At 37.2% G+C, this 15,299-nt stretch overlaps 1 protein-coding gene across 1 annotated transcript in view; it reads right to left on the bottom strand.

Annotated features, from left to right (window-relative positions):
• The window catches only part of LOC120068006 (mediator of RNA polymerase II transcription subunit 23), a 55,029-nt gene extending 40,378 nt beyond the window's left edge, over positions 1 to 14,651 (bottom strand). Inside the window, exons 1-7 of the mRNA XM_039019666.1 lie at positions 14,387 to 14,651; positions 14,210 to 14,253; positions 11,949 to 12,048; positions 10,840 to 11,823; positions 9,915 to 10,149; positions 7,674 to 7,891; positions 7,064 to 7,271 (exon numbers count right to left, since the gene is read on the bottom strand). Of these exons, the coding sequence (XP_038875594.1) occupies positions 7,064 to 7,271; positions 7,674 to 7,891; positions 9,915 to 10,149; positions 10,840 to 11,823; positions 11,949 to 12,048; positions 14,210 to 14,253; positions 14,387 to 14,497 (1,900 nt within the window). The 5' untranslated portion in view covers positions 14,498 to 14,651. The remainder of the gene's footprint in view (positions 1 to 7,063; positions 7,272 to 7,673; positions 7,892 to 9,914; positions 10,150 to 10,839; positions 11,824 to 11,948; positions 12,049 to 14,209; positions 14,254 to 14,386) is intronic.
• Positions 14,652 to 15,299: the final 648 nt, after the last annotated feature.

The raw sequence follows: 15,299 nt of genomic DNA, 5'->3' as shown, positions 1-15,299 counted from the left end.
CTATATACGAATTGAACCAAATCAAGCATCCCAAGGGTGAGAATCCAAAACAACTTTGCTTTGGAATTAATGAGAGCCATTAAGAAGTTGAAAAGTATTGCTTCTGAAGATATTGGAGAAGACCCACTGGACCGCGAAAAAAATTGACATCAGATTGGCATAAGAGCAATCAAAGAAAACATAATCAAGAGTATCTCATTCTTTAGACATGAAGACCAAATCGATGGCATAACTTAGATGGCAATTTCTTCTGCAAAACATCTGATGTATTACGGTTGCCACTAATTAAAATTCATAAAAGAATGTCTATTCTCTTCGGCCTTTAGCCTTCTATATGGTTGAATTCCAATTACCATTTCTGTGGGCGATTTTGCTCAATTCTAGTTGTATTAGGAATCATTGCAAATCTAATCCTATTGAAACTATTGTTCAGCCAAATAATACGAATCAATGTCTTCTTAACTCATCTACCAAATGGGTCATAAACTCTGACACCATAAACCCATATGATAGGTGATTCTAACTTATTTTCTACATCTTTGTCCCTTGCACCTTCTCCATCTATCCCTTCAACATACGATCAACATCTTCTATTCTAGGATCTAACACCACTAACCTCACATTATCTCTTTCTTTGTTCTGTTTTACAGTTGCCTCAACCTTCTTTACACTTGATTTTTTGTATGTAAACTCACTCATGACCTTGACTATTTTGTCTTCTTTTTTTTTTTTTTCCCATGACTATTGCTTATTTTATAATCGTATGACAAGAAGATTATTGGTAAAAGATATGAATCAGAAGTTTTTCCATTTCTGTCCAAGAGCATGGTTTGAAAATTTCAATCAAGCACTTTGATGAAAAAGGAAGAAGAAAGAACACAAAAGTTTTACTTGGAAAGCCCTACGTCAGGGAGAAAAAACCACGATAGTAGACTGATTTTATTATTTTTTTGATACAATGAATACAAGAAGACTGCTCAAATAAATAGACAAGTATTAAGCTTGGCCACTAAGAAACGCGTTTTTTACATCAAGTTGATGAAGAGGCCAATCTTTGTTCACGGCTACTGATAATAACACCCGGACGATATTAAGCTTGGCCAATGGGGAGAAGGTTTCTGAGCAGTCTATTCCAAAGGTCTGAGTAAAACCTATGGCAATCAGTCTTGCCTTGTATGTCAATCATCCCATCAGCTTGTATTTGATGGTAAAAACCCATTTGCATCCAACCGTCTTGTGTCCTTCGGGAAGGGCGACCTAATTCCATGTTCCGTTCTTCTCAAGAGCTCTCATTTCCTCCATCATTGCAGCTTTCCACTCAGGAACCTCCATTGCCACATGTATGCTACACGGTATCATTGTTGTATCTAGGCTTGTAGTGAGAGCCTTGAACTCGGGTGACAGGTTACTGTAGGTCATGTAACTGTGCATAGGATACTTTGTACAAGACCTAGTGCCTTTCCTCAGGACAATGGGAAGGTCGAGAGAAACATCATGACTCTTCACCTCGTTTGTCTTTTCACCACATTCGATAGCCTGCCCCAGAGTTTTATCTTCTGAGGGGTCTTTCACACATTCATCCTCCCTTGTAACACTTTCACCTTCTGGAATCGTTTCCTCGGCATTGTTGTTTTCAACTGTTTCTACATCGCCTATGGTGTTCTTGGCAGAACCGTCGGCAATCTCTTCATATTTACCCACACTGCAAGCATCATTCTCAGCACAAGTACCAATATTATTAGAGACAGAAATACAAATACCTAGAGCTGATGTTGGATCAGACTTATGGACCGGAGCCAGAGTAGCAACAGGTGGCACTATTTCCTTCCTGAGATTCTTCCTATAGTATGTTATCCACGGGACTTGATTGGTAGGAAGGACCGTGTTGTGACTTCTTATGACAGGCTCAGGTTCAGATGACAACTCTAAGGGTATTGAAAATGTGGACCAATTAGTCTCTTCACTAGAACTCTCACCCTGAAGATGACTAATAGAGAAAAATGGTTGATCCTCGAGAAAGGTTACATCCATGAAAATGAAGTATTTTCGAGAAGATGGGTGATAACATTTATACCCACGTTGATGGAAAGGATACCCAACACACACATTTCTGAGTACGAGGAGTGAACTTTGTGCGATTAGGACCATGGGCATGAACAAAGACAACACATCCGAAGACCCGGAGGGATACATCAGGGATAAGGCGGGTGGTTGAGTACGACTCTTTGAAGTAGTCAAGAGGATTGTGGAAGTTTAATACACAAGAAGGCATGCGATTGATTAGGTGGGCGGCAATAAGTATAGCATCCTCCCAGAAATAGGACGGAAAGGAAGTGGACAACATGAGGGAACAAGCGACTTCCACCAAATGACGATTCTTTCGTTCGGACACTCCATTTTCCTAAGTGTAGGCACACGAACTTTGGTGGACAATTTCCTAAGATGCGAGGAAATCTCGGAACGAATTGTTAAAGAACTCATGCCCATTATCTTTTTTTGAAAAGGAAACAAGTCTCTTTATTCATTAAGAAAATGAAGCGAGACTAATGCTCAATTTACAAGGAATTCATAAGGATCGGCAGGTGCACCCGTGCATCCCAACTAGGTTGACACCCCCTTAGCACCCCTCATCACATCCTAACTCTAGAAAGCCTTAAAATTAAGCAATACAATGGGAAACAATACATGAACTGATAAAAAGAAAAACTGGAAAGTCATTACAAAAGACAGCCAAAGACGACTAAAAACAAAACAATGATAACTTCAGAAAGCTGGAGAAAGGAAGGTGTGCCAATTTTGACTGATTTCCTGGCTAGAATATGCTGCATAGGCTTTTGAGAGGGAGCACCATAGTGATGCTTTCAACTTGGCAGCTTCAAATCTTGAGAACCACGGGGTTTCCTTGTCTTGGAAGACTTTTGGTTCCGTTCAAACCATAATTCAGATAGAACAGCCTTGACAGCATTGACCCACAGAATCTGGTGTGATTTCTTGACAGCTAGCCCTATCAACATCTGCTGCACATTTAGGCTAAATTCTGCTCCAAAGGACCAACTCAAATTGAAGATATTGAAGAGCGAGAACCAGCAACTTTGTGCATAAACGCAGTTAAAAAATAGGTGTTGTTGGTCTTCCCCATTATCGATTCGCAGAATCGCGATTTTCGCGTTGAACTGCATTTCTACAGTGATGTAGAACTGCTGGAACACATATGACACCTCATGTTGAGGAAACGACTCCAGAGAATGAAAGTGGTACTAGTAAAGATGAATTGTGAAAGGTCCTTCAGAAGATGAACCCCTAGAGCAAACAACCAAATATGGTGAAGAACTAGACAAGGTGGAGATCCATGACGTTTCTCTCGATCTTCCCATTGCCCTGAGGAAAGGCACTAGATCCTCTATAAAGTATCCTATGCACAGTTACATGACATATAGTAACCTGTCACCTGAGTTCAAGACACTTACTACCAGTCTAGATACAGTGATGATACCAAGTAGCATACATGTAGCAATAGAGACTCCTGAATGGAAGGCTGCAGTTATGGAAGAAATGAGGGCTCTTGAGAAAAACGAGACGTGGGATCAGGTTGTTCTCCCCGAGGGGCACAAGACGGTTGGATACAAATGGGTCTTTATCATAAAATACAAGTCTGATGGGATGATTGACAAATACAAGGCTAGACTAGTTGCCAAAGGGTTTACTCAGACCTTTGGAATAGACTATTCTGAAACCTTCTCTCCTGTGGCCAAGCTTAATGCTATCCAAGTGTTGTTATCGGTAGCAGTGAACAAATATTGGCCTTTTCATCAACTAGATGTAAAAAATGTGTTTCTTAATGAGGAATTGGAAAAGGAAGTCTAGATGAGTCCTCCCTCAGGATTCAAGAGTCAGTTTAAGCACCAGGTCTGCAGACTAAGAAAGTCGTTGTATGAGTTAAAACAGTCCCCGAGGGTTGGTTTGACAGATTCACTACTTTTGTAAAATCCCAAGGGTATAATCAAGGGTACTCAGACCACACGTTGTTTACAAAGAAGTTGGTCTCCGGGAGGATTGCAGTCCTCATTGTTTATGTTGATGACATAGTTTTATGTAGTGACAATGCTACTGAGATTATGAGACTAAAAAAGAAAATGGTCGAGGAGTTCGAGATTAAAGACCTTGGAAAGTTGAGGTACTTTTTCGGGATGGAAGTTGCTCGATCAAAAGAGGGTATTTCAATCTCCCAACGAAAGTACACTCTTGACTTACTTAAAAAGACAGGTATGACTGGGTGTAAACCTGTTGACACCCCTGTGGAGTATAATGCAAAGCTTAGTAATATGGATAACAGAGTTCCCGTCAACAAAGATAGATATCAGCGACCAATTGGGAAAGTAATTTACTTATCCCATACTAGACCTGATATATCTTACGTGGTGAGTGTTATCAGTCAATTCATGCAAGCTCCCTACGAGGAACATATGACGGTTGTTGAGCGCATTTTAAGATATCTGAAGACAACTCCTGGTAAGGGCTTGATGTTCAGGAAGTCTGATAAACGTTGCATTGAAGCTTACACCGATTTTGACTGGGCAGGTTCTGTTGTTGACAAAAAGTCAATGTCTGGGTATTGCACCTTTGTGTGGGGGAATCTGGTTACTTGAGGGAGTAAAAAACAAGGGGTTGTAGCCAGAAGTAGCATTGAAGTTGAATACAGGACCATGAGCCTAGGGATATATGAAGAGATCTAGTTGAAGAAAGTTATGACGGATCTCCATCAAGACAGTGAACTCCCAATGAAACTTTTTTGTGATAATAAGGCAGCAATGAGTATTGCAAATAATCCTGTTTAGCATGACAGGACCAAACATGTGGAGATTGATAAACATTTCACAAAGAGAGATTGGACAATGGAAGCATATACATTCCTTATATTCCTTCAAATCAGCAATTCGCAAATGTCTTTACAAAAGGGTTGCTCAAACACAGCTTTGATCATTGTGTTAGCAAGTTGGGTCTTATTGACATCTACGCACCAACTTGAGGGGTATTCAAAATAAATATTTAACCTAGGGGTGTTTTTCTAATTTATCATGCACCTAGAGTTTCCTACTTGTCTATTTATTTGAGCAGTTTTCTTGTAATCAGTATATCAAAATAATAATAAAAATCAGTCTTCTATCGTAGTTTTTTCTCCCTGTTCTAAGGTTTTCCACGTAAAACTCTGTGTTCTTTTCTTATCTCTTTTTCATCAACAACTAAGTTTTTTTTTCCCAATACTTAGTAGTAAGTACAACAGGCAGCTTAGTAAATAATTGATCTTCCAGCAGCAGACTTCAGAATCGATTCTGTAAAAATCACTTTCCGAACCTTTTTATATGGTGTAATCTGTTGAAAACATAATCTATAACATTTTTCGTGAGTGTGTACTCCTTGGCTTCTTGACCAACACATGCCACTGGAATCTCCCAACATTCTTCATCACCAGCCATTGCTACTCCAGTATCAAGAATTTCTAGATCAGCATGGCGTCTAAATCAGTAGGAGTAATCTGAAAGCCTTTATACTTCATAACCTCCTTCAAACAATCAACAACATATAAGTATCCTTCTTCATCGAAGTAGACTAAGTCTCCAGTATGTAGCCAAGTTTCTTAGTCTATTGTGGAAATTGTTGCCTCCGGAATATTCAAGTACCCTTTCACTAAACCAGGTCCGCATAACAGAAGTTTGCAGGTTTTACCAAGAGGCATGAAAGATCTGCTGACCCAATCGACTATTTTAGCTTCCATGTTTGGAGCAAAAAGTCCCACTGGCAAACAATTTTGAGTATTCTGGGGTTGAAGCCACGAGTTCCTAAAGATGAAAAGAATAGTTTGTAGGATTCTTGATTTGGAATCCTGTGGGGGTGAAACGTACTAAAATCCCTTGTTGAAGCCTTTCCAGGAGACATCTCAATTCAAAGAGGGGCAACTGCGTCAAAGTGAGATTCTGGAACTATAAGCCGTGAGTGGGTTGTTGAGTGAAGTCCAATCTTTTTCTTTCTTTTTTTTTTTTTTTTGCTTTTTGAAAAGAAAACAGGACATATCATTGATATAATGAGAAGAGTCTAATGTTCAAAAATACAAGAAATAATAATTGAAAGAAAATACATCAAAGGATAAAGTTGGATTAAATAGAGAGAATAAAAGCATTTCAATTTAAACTAATATCCGGAATAGAATAATTAGAATAAGTCTTAGAAAGAGAACACCAAGAAGAAGCACAAAGGCGAGCTGAATATAGGGCAAGTTCCAAAAGAGGACTCGCCTCATGATTTTTCTTTCGAGCTTCAAAATCCGAGAACCAAGATTAAGGACTTCCTTGGCCTTCTATAGTTTAGAGCTAATCACAAATCCAGCCCCATCCACTTCCCAAGACCAAATGAACATGCCATTAGATAAAAGAATTTCCGAAAGCCCTGCAACTTCAATCAAATTATTAAATCTGCGGATTCCTTTAGTCATTCTTCCAGGAGAAAAGAAATTCATCTTTTTTTTTTTTGTTAATCAATGCTGCAAATATGAATGGGAGTTGGATCTTTAACTTCAGGAGAAAACTCAAGGATGAGGAAAACCAAGAGTGAATTTTTACTCATTATTTGTGGGTTGATAAGGTTCCCTTTCCCTGCAGAAAACTAAGGTTTCAATCCCCGGCTATATCTAATTCTTAATCTACTTATTTTATACTTCAGCGATTTCTGTTGCCAAGATTTCTAGCCCACTTGATTTGAGCAAGTTAATTTGAAAGGTCAAAATATCCTAAGATATGAAGTATTCATTTGGAATTTATGGGAATGATAGAATTCAACAGAGGCAGAATTGTTTCTGGGTAAGCCTATCCTATAAGTTAGTAAGGGATGACAAAAATATGTATGTGGCGCATCAGTTGACTTCTCTAAATAGATGGAAAATAAATAAGAACTATTCTAGTTTTTCAGCGTATATTAGTGCTACGATGTGTGAACTCAACAAAATAAAACAAAAAAGACCTACAATGTGTAGCATGACTCAACAATTTTACATGTATTATGCAACATGTACCTTTACTTGCTAGCCTCCACCATTCATCAATTTGTTTTCCTTTCTGTAGCTGCTCACTATTTAAATATTCTCTTGTTGTTGTGTTTAGTGACCAAAGACGCAAGTTCTGACAACTACTAATAAAATCAAGCAAGATGCTTTGAGGATTATTTGGATCAGCACTTTTATCTTCTCTATGAAATGATATTATTTTTCTTGTCGTCTCCACCTGGAAACATATTTGAAACGTTAGTGCATCAATGAAAAGAATCCTCCACAACCGTATTACATATGAATTAATCAAATTTCCATACATAATTAACGTTTTCATGCGGCACATTTAACATGAAAATTAACTTTTCCAATTTTGAGAAAATCAGACTTCGATTCCACAACATTGCTAATGCAGATTAACAATATGCTAGTGGATTGACAAATACTAAGATAATTTTATAAAGCCAAAGTTTTCAGCTGCAACGTCTTGTTATAAACTGTAAAATTTCTCAACATATTTAGGAGTGTCAATTACGTTCAGTCTTCAGTTAGTACATCTTAGACAGAAGCAATTAGGAGAAAATGCAAGAGTACATGGGTACTATCAAGTGCAATGAATTCGTCATTCAAAATCAACCTTCCTTGCATCTGAATTCAAAGCACTCATCACAAGTTCAACCCGAATGATTTGTGCAAACAGCCAAGTGACATGATTTGTCCTTAAAACATGGTGACCTCCCTCTGTTACACGAGAGAACAGCTTAGCCACAAAGTCCGCAAAATCAATACATCCACTTTTCATAAGAAAAAAGAATATATCTGAGAAAACAAGCCACTCTTGCCAGCAATGTATCTCTGCAAACAAAAGTTACAATAAGTTGGTTATCACATGCTAATAAAAATTTGAAGATTTCTAGTGTCGGTAACTAAAAAACAACCATAACGATGCTACTTTGAGTCATTTTATTTAAACTGTATACTTACAATATGACACATGTTAAAGGATAATAAATCCACTATTAAACTCTAGAAAGAGTCAATTATATATCTCTAGATACAATTAGAAATATAGATCACAGATAAACAGAAATTCATGATGCAGACAAATATTAATTTAAAAATAAATTAACGTGGAAATTAGAAAATTAAAGATCAGTTGCAGCATATTCCTCGAGAGTGATCCTAAACAGGTAGAATTGAGAAATCCTACCTGAGAAAGAATCTTAAGGAAATTGGGCAAGTGAAGAAATTTCAACTTGTACCCCAACTAACACCATTTAAACTGTATTATCTAGCTTGCTCCCACATGCTTTGCCTCTTTTTCCTATTCCTACTTCCTACAAAGGTTGCCTTTGATTCAAGAGACAAAGGTGGACACCCTTGGGAAGGAAATAAGGAAGTGAGGTTGAGCCACTTCCTTTCCAAACAAGGTTAGATTTCTAAACTCGACCCGTTTCAAAGTGTGTTGACTCAAAAGATAGATTACAAAGGAGATGTCCAAAATGGCTCTCTTAAGTCCCGGGCTCCAGCTGTTTGCTTTGTCCGGCAGAATAAAACTAAGCACATTTGTTCTTCCAGCACCATATATAAGGAAACTATGAAACGTCATGTTTTTGTTGTTCCAACAATCTTGAGTACTTGTTGACCTAGTTCGATATGATATGACTGATTAGTTGTGAGGTCATAGATGCCAGAAAAGGAAGCACTAAGACCATGTGGATCAGGATGAGAAAGCATTTGTTTGAGGCTACAGTTAGGGAAAAAATGGGGATCTTACAACAAAAGTGCATGTATAGGGAAGACGCTTTGGACTTGACCAAGAACCATGGCTCTTCTATGTATATGCTTCCCAGTTCCTCCTGCAACTATTAGTCCAATAATTAACTCAAATTGGAGTGATTTTTAGGAAACTACTATAGGGAATATATAGATTTTAGTTGTAATATTTCAAAAAAAGTAATAATAATAATCAATTAAAAATATGTTCATTTAAAAAAGACAGTTGAGGTTGCACCATATTCCAAGCTCTGAAGCTTCAATGATGCTAATGTTTAGTAACTTAAACTAGTGCTCACTTTCAGATGCCTTGGTATTATGACATATTTCATAAAGTATCTTTCCTATCATTATTAGTTGTTGGCTCAAACAGAACTATTGGAATGAGTAACGCACACATCAACAAAGGAATATGTAGACAGAACAGAACTATAATCTTACCTATTTCTCAGGAGAAGAGTAAAAGAAAAAGTTTAACTCCTTTCCTTTTCGTTAAATCAACTATTGACCAAAAGCTTAAGCTTACGAGTAAAGGTAAATTTAATATTATATCATCTCACACTCTCCCTCGTTTGTGGGCTTGAAATATGTAGAAAACCCAACAAATAGAAATCAATATTAATTGAGGAAATAACACACAGGACCTTCTGAAGCACCAACTCTGATACCATGTTAAATCACCGATCGACCCAAAAGTTCAAGCTTATGGGTGAAGGTAAATTTAATTGTTAGATGATACAAGATTAAATTTATCTTCATCCATCGACTTAAGTTTTTGGGTCAATCGGTGATTTAAGATGGTACCAAAGTAGGTGCTCTAGGGAAGTCTATTGTTCAAGCCCCAGTATTGTTGTCTTCTCCCCAATTAATATTCATTTCCACTTGTTGGGTTTTCTTCATATTTCAAGCCCACGAGTGAAGGAAAGTGTTAGATGATATAAGATTAAATTTACCTTCACCCATCAGCTTAAGCTTTTAGGTCAATTAGTGATTTAAGATTAATAATGATTAACATTTTTCTTTACAAGAAACCAACTTTCATAAAGAATATCATGCCTAAGTGGCAGAATAAAAAGAAGAATAACAAAGAAACTGTAGTTGCCTGAATTTGTCAACTTCAATAGCTCAAATATTCTATCAATTGTCGCCTCACATATCATCTCAGATGTAAAAACAGCACCAGGACTGAGTCCTTGTGCAGGAGACCTATATCCAGGAGCCACTAGAAGCACACGCTTCCACCAGTCTGGTGATGGAGTTGTGCGAAGAGCATGCCTTATACAACGCATAGCTCTTTCCCAATCTCGAGTTCCTCTCTGAATAGCAGATGCAATATCCTAAACCAGATAAACAAAACCAATTTAACAACAGTTACAGAATGTCAATCAAATGAATAAATTAGAAAAGGGCATTGTATCAGTTACTGTATGAAGACTACAACAAGTATTTAGAAGGTCTACAGTATATTTGAGAGGAGAAAAACTTGGTATAGAATTCAAGTCGGATTTCTATAATTGAAATCACATAACATGCTAAATAAAAACTCAACCAAATTGATAGAATTAGAAAGGTGCTCATATGGCAATATATAAAGACACAATGATATAGGGACAGGGAGTATTAGAGATTATATAACAGATCATAAAAGATCTGAAATCACAATTGATGAATGTTTTAACATGCAGATATTTGGCAATTCATAAAAGAGACTTCATAATAGGTCCCCATTGGTTCCATTTTTCCATAACGAAGCTAAAGAGTAGCAGACTCTATTACACACAGACAATTGCAATATCTTTGCAACTTATAACATACACCTAAAATGTTTCTAAATTTAACCTCATCTACGGGGAAAGAAATAGTCAGTTGGCCTGGAGAGATATGATTGCATGTTTTCCTTTCATTTTATTTTATTTCTACGTCTCTCAAATAGCTAGACAAGATACATTTTTGGTTTTCCTCTATTTTACTCATCGACTCTAACATTGAATAGAAACCCTCTTTAAGCTCTAGATTAAGTTTTTCACCTCTCCATGAAGAGGTTCACCAAGTACACTTGGATATGTGATTGGTGAATAGCGCAAGCTTGCTACTGCTTCACCAGATATGTTCTGCATTGTTTGAGAAAAAATCCGTTGAGTCCCAAATGTAGGGCTGTGAAGGTGTTGATCCAACATCTGCATGTGCATTGCCATCATATCTCGCCTCCTATGGATCTCCAAGATGAGTGTGAATAAGGCTTCGTCATCAGGAATGTTATCTATGAATTGCAAACCACTGCGTAGTAATTCATAGAAGGGCACCCGACATTTATTCTCCTCAACTAAAAGCCAGACCACATCCAAACAGCTATGTAGCCATTCAATGAGAGCCTTGTCAGGCCTCCAGGATTTCATATTCTCAGATTCCTCCATCCCTTGTTGCCGTTGGTCCCAATTAACCATCCAATTGAGCATGTGGGAAAAAATATCAGCATGTGTCACTGGTTTCAAATCAAATTTAAGACCACTTAAGATAATCTTGCAACAAAGTTGACGTAGACTGCTTATTGCATTATTTCTCAAAAATGAATTGACCCTAACTGCAGATGGTAATCCAGTCCCAGAAAGATCAGAGGATTTGATTGGTGATAATGCTGTGCAAGAAGATGGATCGATACTAGATTGAGCAGGTGAACTGATTCCATGAACTGATGGTGACGGAGAAGCAGGATTGGAAGACTGAAAAGTAGAACTATTGGGCACTGGGTTTGAGGATGGAAGCACCCCAGACTGCGATAAATTGGTTGTTGAGACAGTAGAGGCAGCTTGACTTCCCTGACCCACGGAAACTTCTGCAGATGAGACTGAAGAAAGAAGGGATGGCAGAAAAGTGTCCCAATTGATGTAACCTATACTGCATAAACTCCGCAAAGCAAATAGAAGAAATTCTGCTCTTGGTACATGCCCACTGCACTGCACAACTAGGGAGATGAGAACTGACTCAGTCACAGCACGCAATTGATCATGGTCCTGAAAGCCAAAAGGTTTCCCCATTTGTTAAACATGGTGTTCAATATTGTTGGGCAAAATAGAAGAAAATAAAACTGTTCAAACGCATCATGATATGAAATTCTGAATTAGGTTCTGCAACTCACTGCAAATTGATTCTGAATTTGCTCAAAATCTAAAAGGAACTGCTCATTTCGAGGAGGAAGCTCTCTGTTAATAGCTAGTACACGCTTTTGGGCCTTGTTCCTGAAAACATGTAATGAAAATTAAGATTAGAGAAGTTACACATAAATGATTGATCCAGAAAATTTGTCCAAACAATATTTGGTTTCTTTCTTCTAATTGATTTAGCATTTTATTTTTATGTATTTACTTCAATTATTGTTTATCTGGAGAAATAAAACGTCATTTCACTATCATAAAAATTAGGTTATTCAAAAGAATTTATGAATGTAACAGTCAAATCTCCAGAGTCACACAATAACTTTGTACTTTAAGCCTGCATCTGCAACTTAACAGCACCCAGTATTGTATCTTCTATCAGTCAATTCACTTTAGGAAAAATTTAAAAGCCCATGAAGTATAAGAGTTGTTACCATCATATCCTCAAATTATCGATTGGAGCAATTACACAACTTATTGGAACACCTTGTGCAAATCTAATGATCCTCCTATAAAAGCATATGGCTCTCATTCTCAAAAGAAAATTTAATAGAAGAATAATGGCGAGACAATTATCGAGAAATTCACTTTCAGGGACTTTGGTGAGCATTGAAAAATTAGATTGGAAATCCACCTAACGGGAAAATGAAAATAAAATCACCGATCACAACTCAATTCAAGAAACTCAATGCTGGAAGGCACGACATCAATTAAGAATAAAATAAAACAAATAAAACATGTTGAAGAAATCAAAGATGAGAAACCTGCAGCTCAGCGTGAACATAAAATCACTCAAATGCCAATAACACTTTGTTTTTCCTGGTAAAAGGTGAAGCCTCTTTCATATTGAACAAAAAACAGAAAGGTAAAGCCTTTTATTTACAAGAAATCAAGAGAAATATATTCCTAAAGAGAGAGAGACCATGGTAGGCGGCAGGCAAAGGTAAAGCCATTGTTGAGTTTCCAGTCAATGGATTAAGGATTAAATCATGCAAAATGAATAGAGTATGTAAATCATTTTTCATTATCAAATAACACACTGAACCATATTTTTGTACAGATTTAGCCACAGAAGAACAGGAATAGACATTGTTGTACCGTACCATAATTTACTTTGGAAGAGACATGTACATAAAAATGAATAATAGAAAGGATCTCCAGATAACTTTAGAACTCAAGGACACAGCTGTACATTGGCTAAAAAACACAATTGTACAACTTACAGCACAAATCCATGTCTTATTGAATGAAATTGAAACAAAAATGGAAATTGGTTAGTGATGTAATAACTAGATGTAGCTAGCTCGTTTCATAGTCCTTGTTTAAGCTGGTTAGTCTTGAAAACAGGCTATATAGTATCTGCTTCTAAGCTCTTAAAAAGGGTAGGTTATGTTATGATGAAAAGAAAAGAAATGGATATTTGTGAGTGTTAGGGTCCACTTGCATGCACCTGAAATTTCTCACAAGACAACCATCTCACTCTACTATATTTGATTTTCAAGAAAACTCATATGCTATTAAATCCCAGATAGATGACCACTATGATATGTTATGGTATGAATTCTGATTCATAATTGCAGAAACACCAAATAATACCCTAAAAATTCTTCAAAGAGGTAGTTAGACCATGGACCATACCAAAAGAGGAATGTGGCATCGATTGAAATTTTGCGAGACAAATGTTTACCAGCTCAAACATTCCATGGATCAGATTATAGTTCCTGGATTACCCTTTCAAGGATACTAGAGAGCATTTATGAGTTAGCATCATCAAAGCCATATTATGGAAAATTTGGGATGAAAGAAATTCAAGGATTTTCCAAGGAAAAGAGAGAAACCCCGGGGAAGTTCTGGAATCATCTTTATCCAATGCTCTCTTTTGATGCAAAAATATACAACCATTCCCAAGTTACAATTTAAATTTCCTTGTATCTTTTTTGGAGGAATCTTTTGTAATCCCATCGTGGGCTCATTTTGTAACACTTTGGATATTTCATTGACTTATAAAAAATAAAAAATAAAAATAAAATGTTTACCTGCTCAAACAGAACAATGTGATTCACCTAGTTTTTAAACTATCCAGATGCAGGTTGAAGGAACTAGTTAGTGTCTGAATCATATAATAAGAAAGATTGCAAACTAACCAAGAGAAGACACCAACAATAACATATACACGCTTTTTGAACAAACATAAACCAATAAAACAACAAAGAACATAAACAAGAAAATAAACAAAAACACTCACGGAGGTTCTCGAGCTGAATCTTCAGGCTTTAGACGATTACTCCTCTGCCCAAAAAAATAAATTGCAAACAAATAAACACAGTGGATGCTGTTCCGTTGTAAAATGAAGATAGAAACTTAAAATCAAAGAGAAAAGGTGAAAGCAAAGAAGAGGTGAGAAGGGCAATTAAGTTATTACTCCTAAGTAGAGGTCGAAGAGATTGACAATGGCAGCTCGAGCTGGGTGGAACTGGTAAGCGCGGGAAGTCGAGACTGCTGTTAGTGATGAGGATCGCTGTGATTGATCCATCTTCTCATTTCCAGTTTCAACAGCTGAAGCCCTTGGAATTTCAGGAAAAATCAAAAGGACCTGAAACCAGAATCAACGAACTGTAGAGCTCGGATTGCAGTGTTGTGTTTCTGAGTCGTACGTGGGCTTTACACTTCGTTTCAACTTTCTGAATTGTTTCGGGTAATCGGGTTCGGATTTCAAGAGGATCGTATTCATGAGAGAGTAATGGGCCGAGCAGTTTCTATTGGTCAAATAGGGCCTGGCACAACAAATAGTTCCACGGAAGAGGAGGATGAACGGCTAAAATTAAGGGAACTTGAAATAGTTGACATGCAAGAGGGTATCATGCACTTGAACCACGAAATAGTAACCACTAGATGTAACACCGTTAACTAGTTAGGTTTTTATTTCAATAGGCTTAATCCTGGTATATTATGAACTCCTCCTCACGAATGATTGTCCTTCGATTTGTATAGGTGATGGTGGTCAATTCGCCGACCCAATATGTCTACCATTTTGGGGACAAGATCGAGTGGGAGTTGGAAATATAATAATACAAGATGGAATTCACTCATTCCCTCTTAAGTGTAAGTAGATGAGTGTTTCTTAAGTGGTGTCTCTAGGACTTAAACAAAGAGCCCTACCCTCTTATTGGCCAAGAGGGGTTTCTGTTTATTGATTGGACCATGAACAAGTTATTCATTAGAGGAGCATTGGTACTTAAGAGATAATCCGTAAAATGATACAATTGGAGTTACGAACACTTGTGAATGACTAACTTACTAGCATTGGTCTATATCCGTGGACACATAAATATATA

The sequence above is a fragment of the Benincasa hispida genome, chromosome 12 (assembly GCF_009727055.1).
Source record: "Benincasa hispida cultivar B227 chromosome 12, ASM972705v1, whole genome shotgun sequence".
Taxonomy (NCBI): domain Eukaryota; kingdom Viridiplantae; phylum Streptophyta; class Magnoliopsida; order Cucurbitales; family Cucurbitaceae; genus Benincasa; species Benincasa hispida.
The sequence above is the reverse complement of the archived record's forward strand: the minus strand, read 5'-3'. Positions and strand labels throughout refer to the sequence as shown.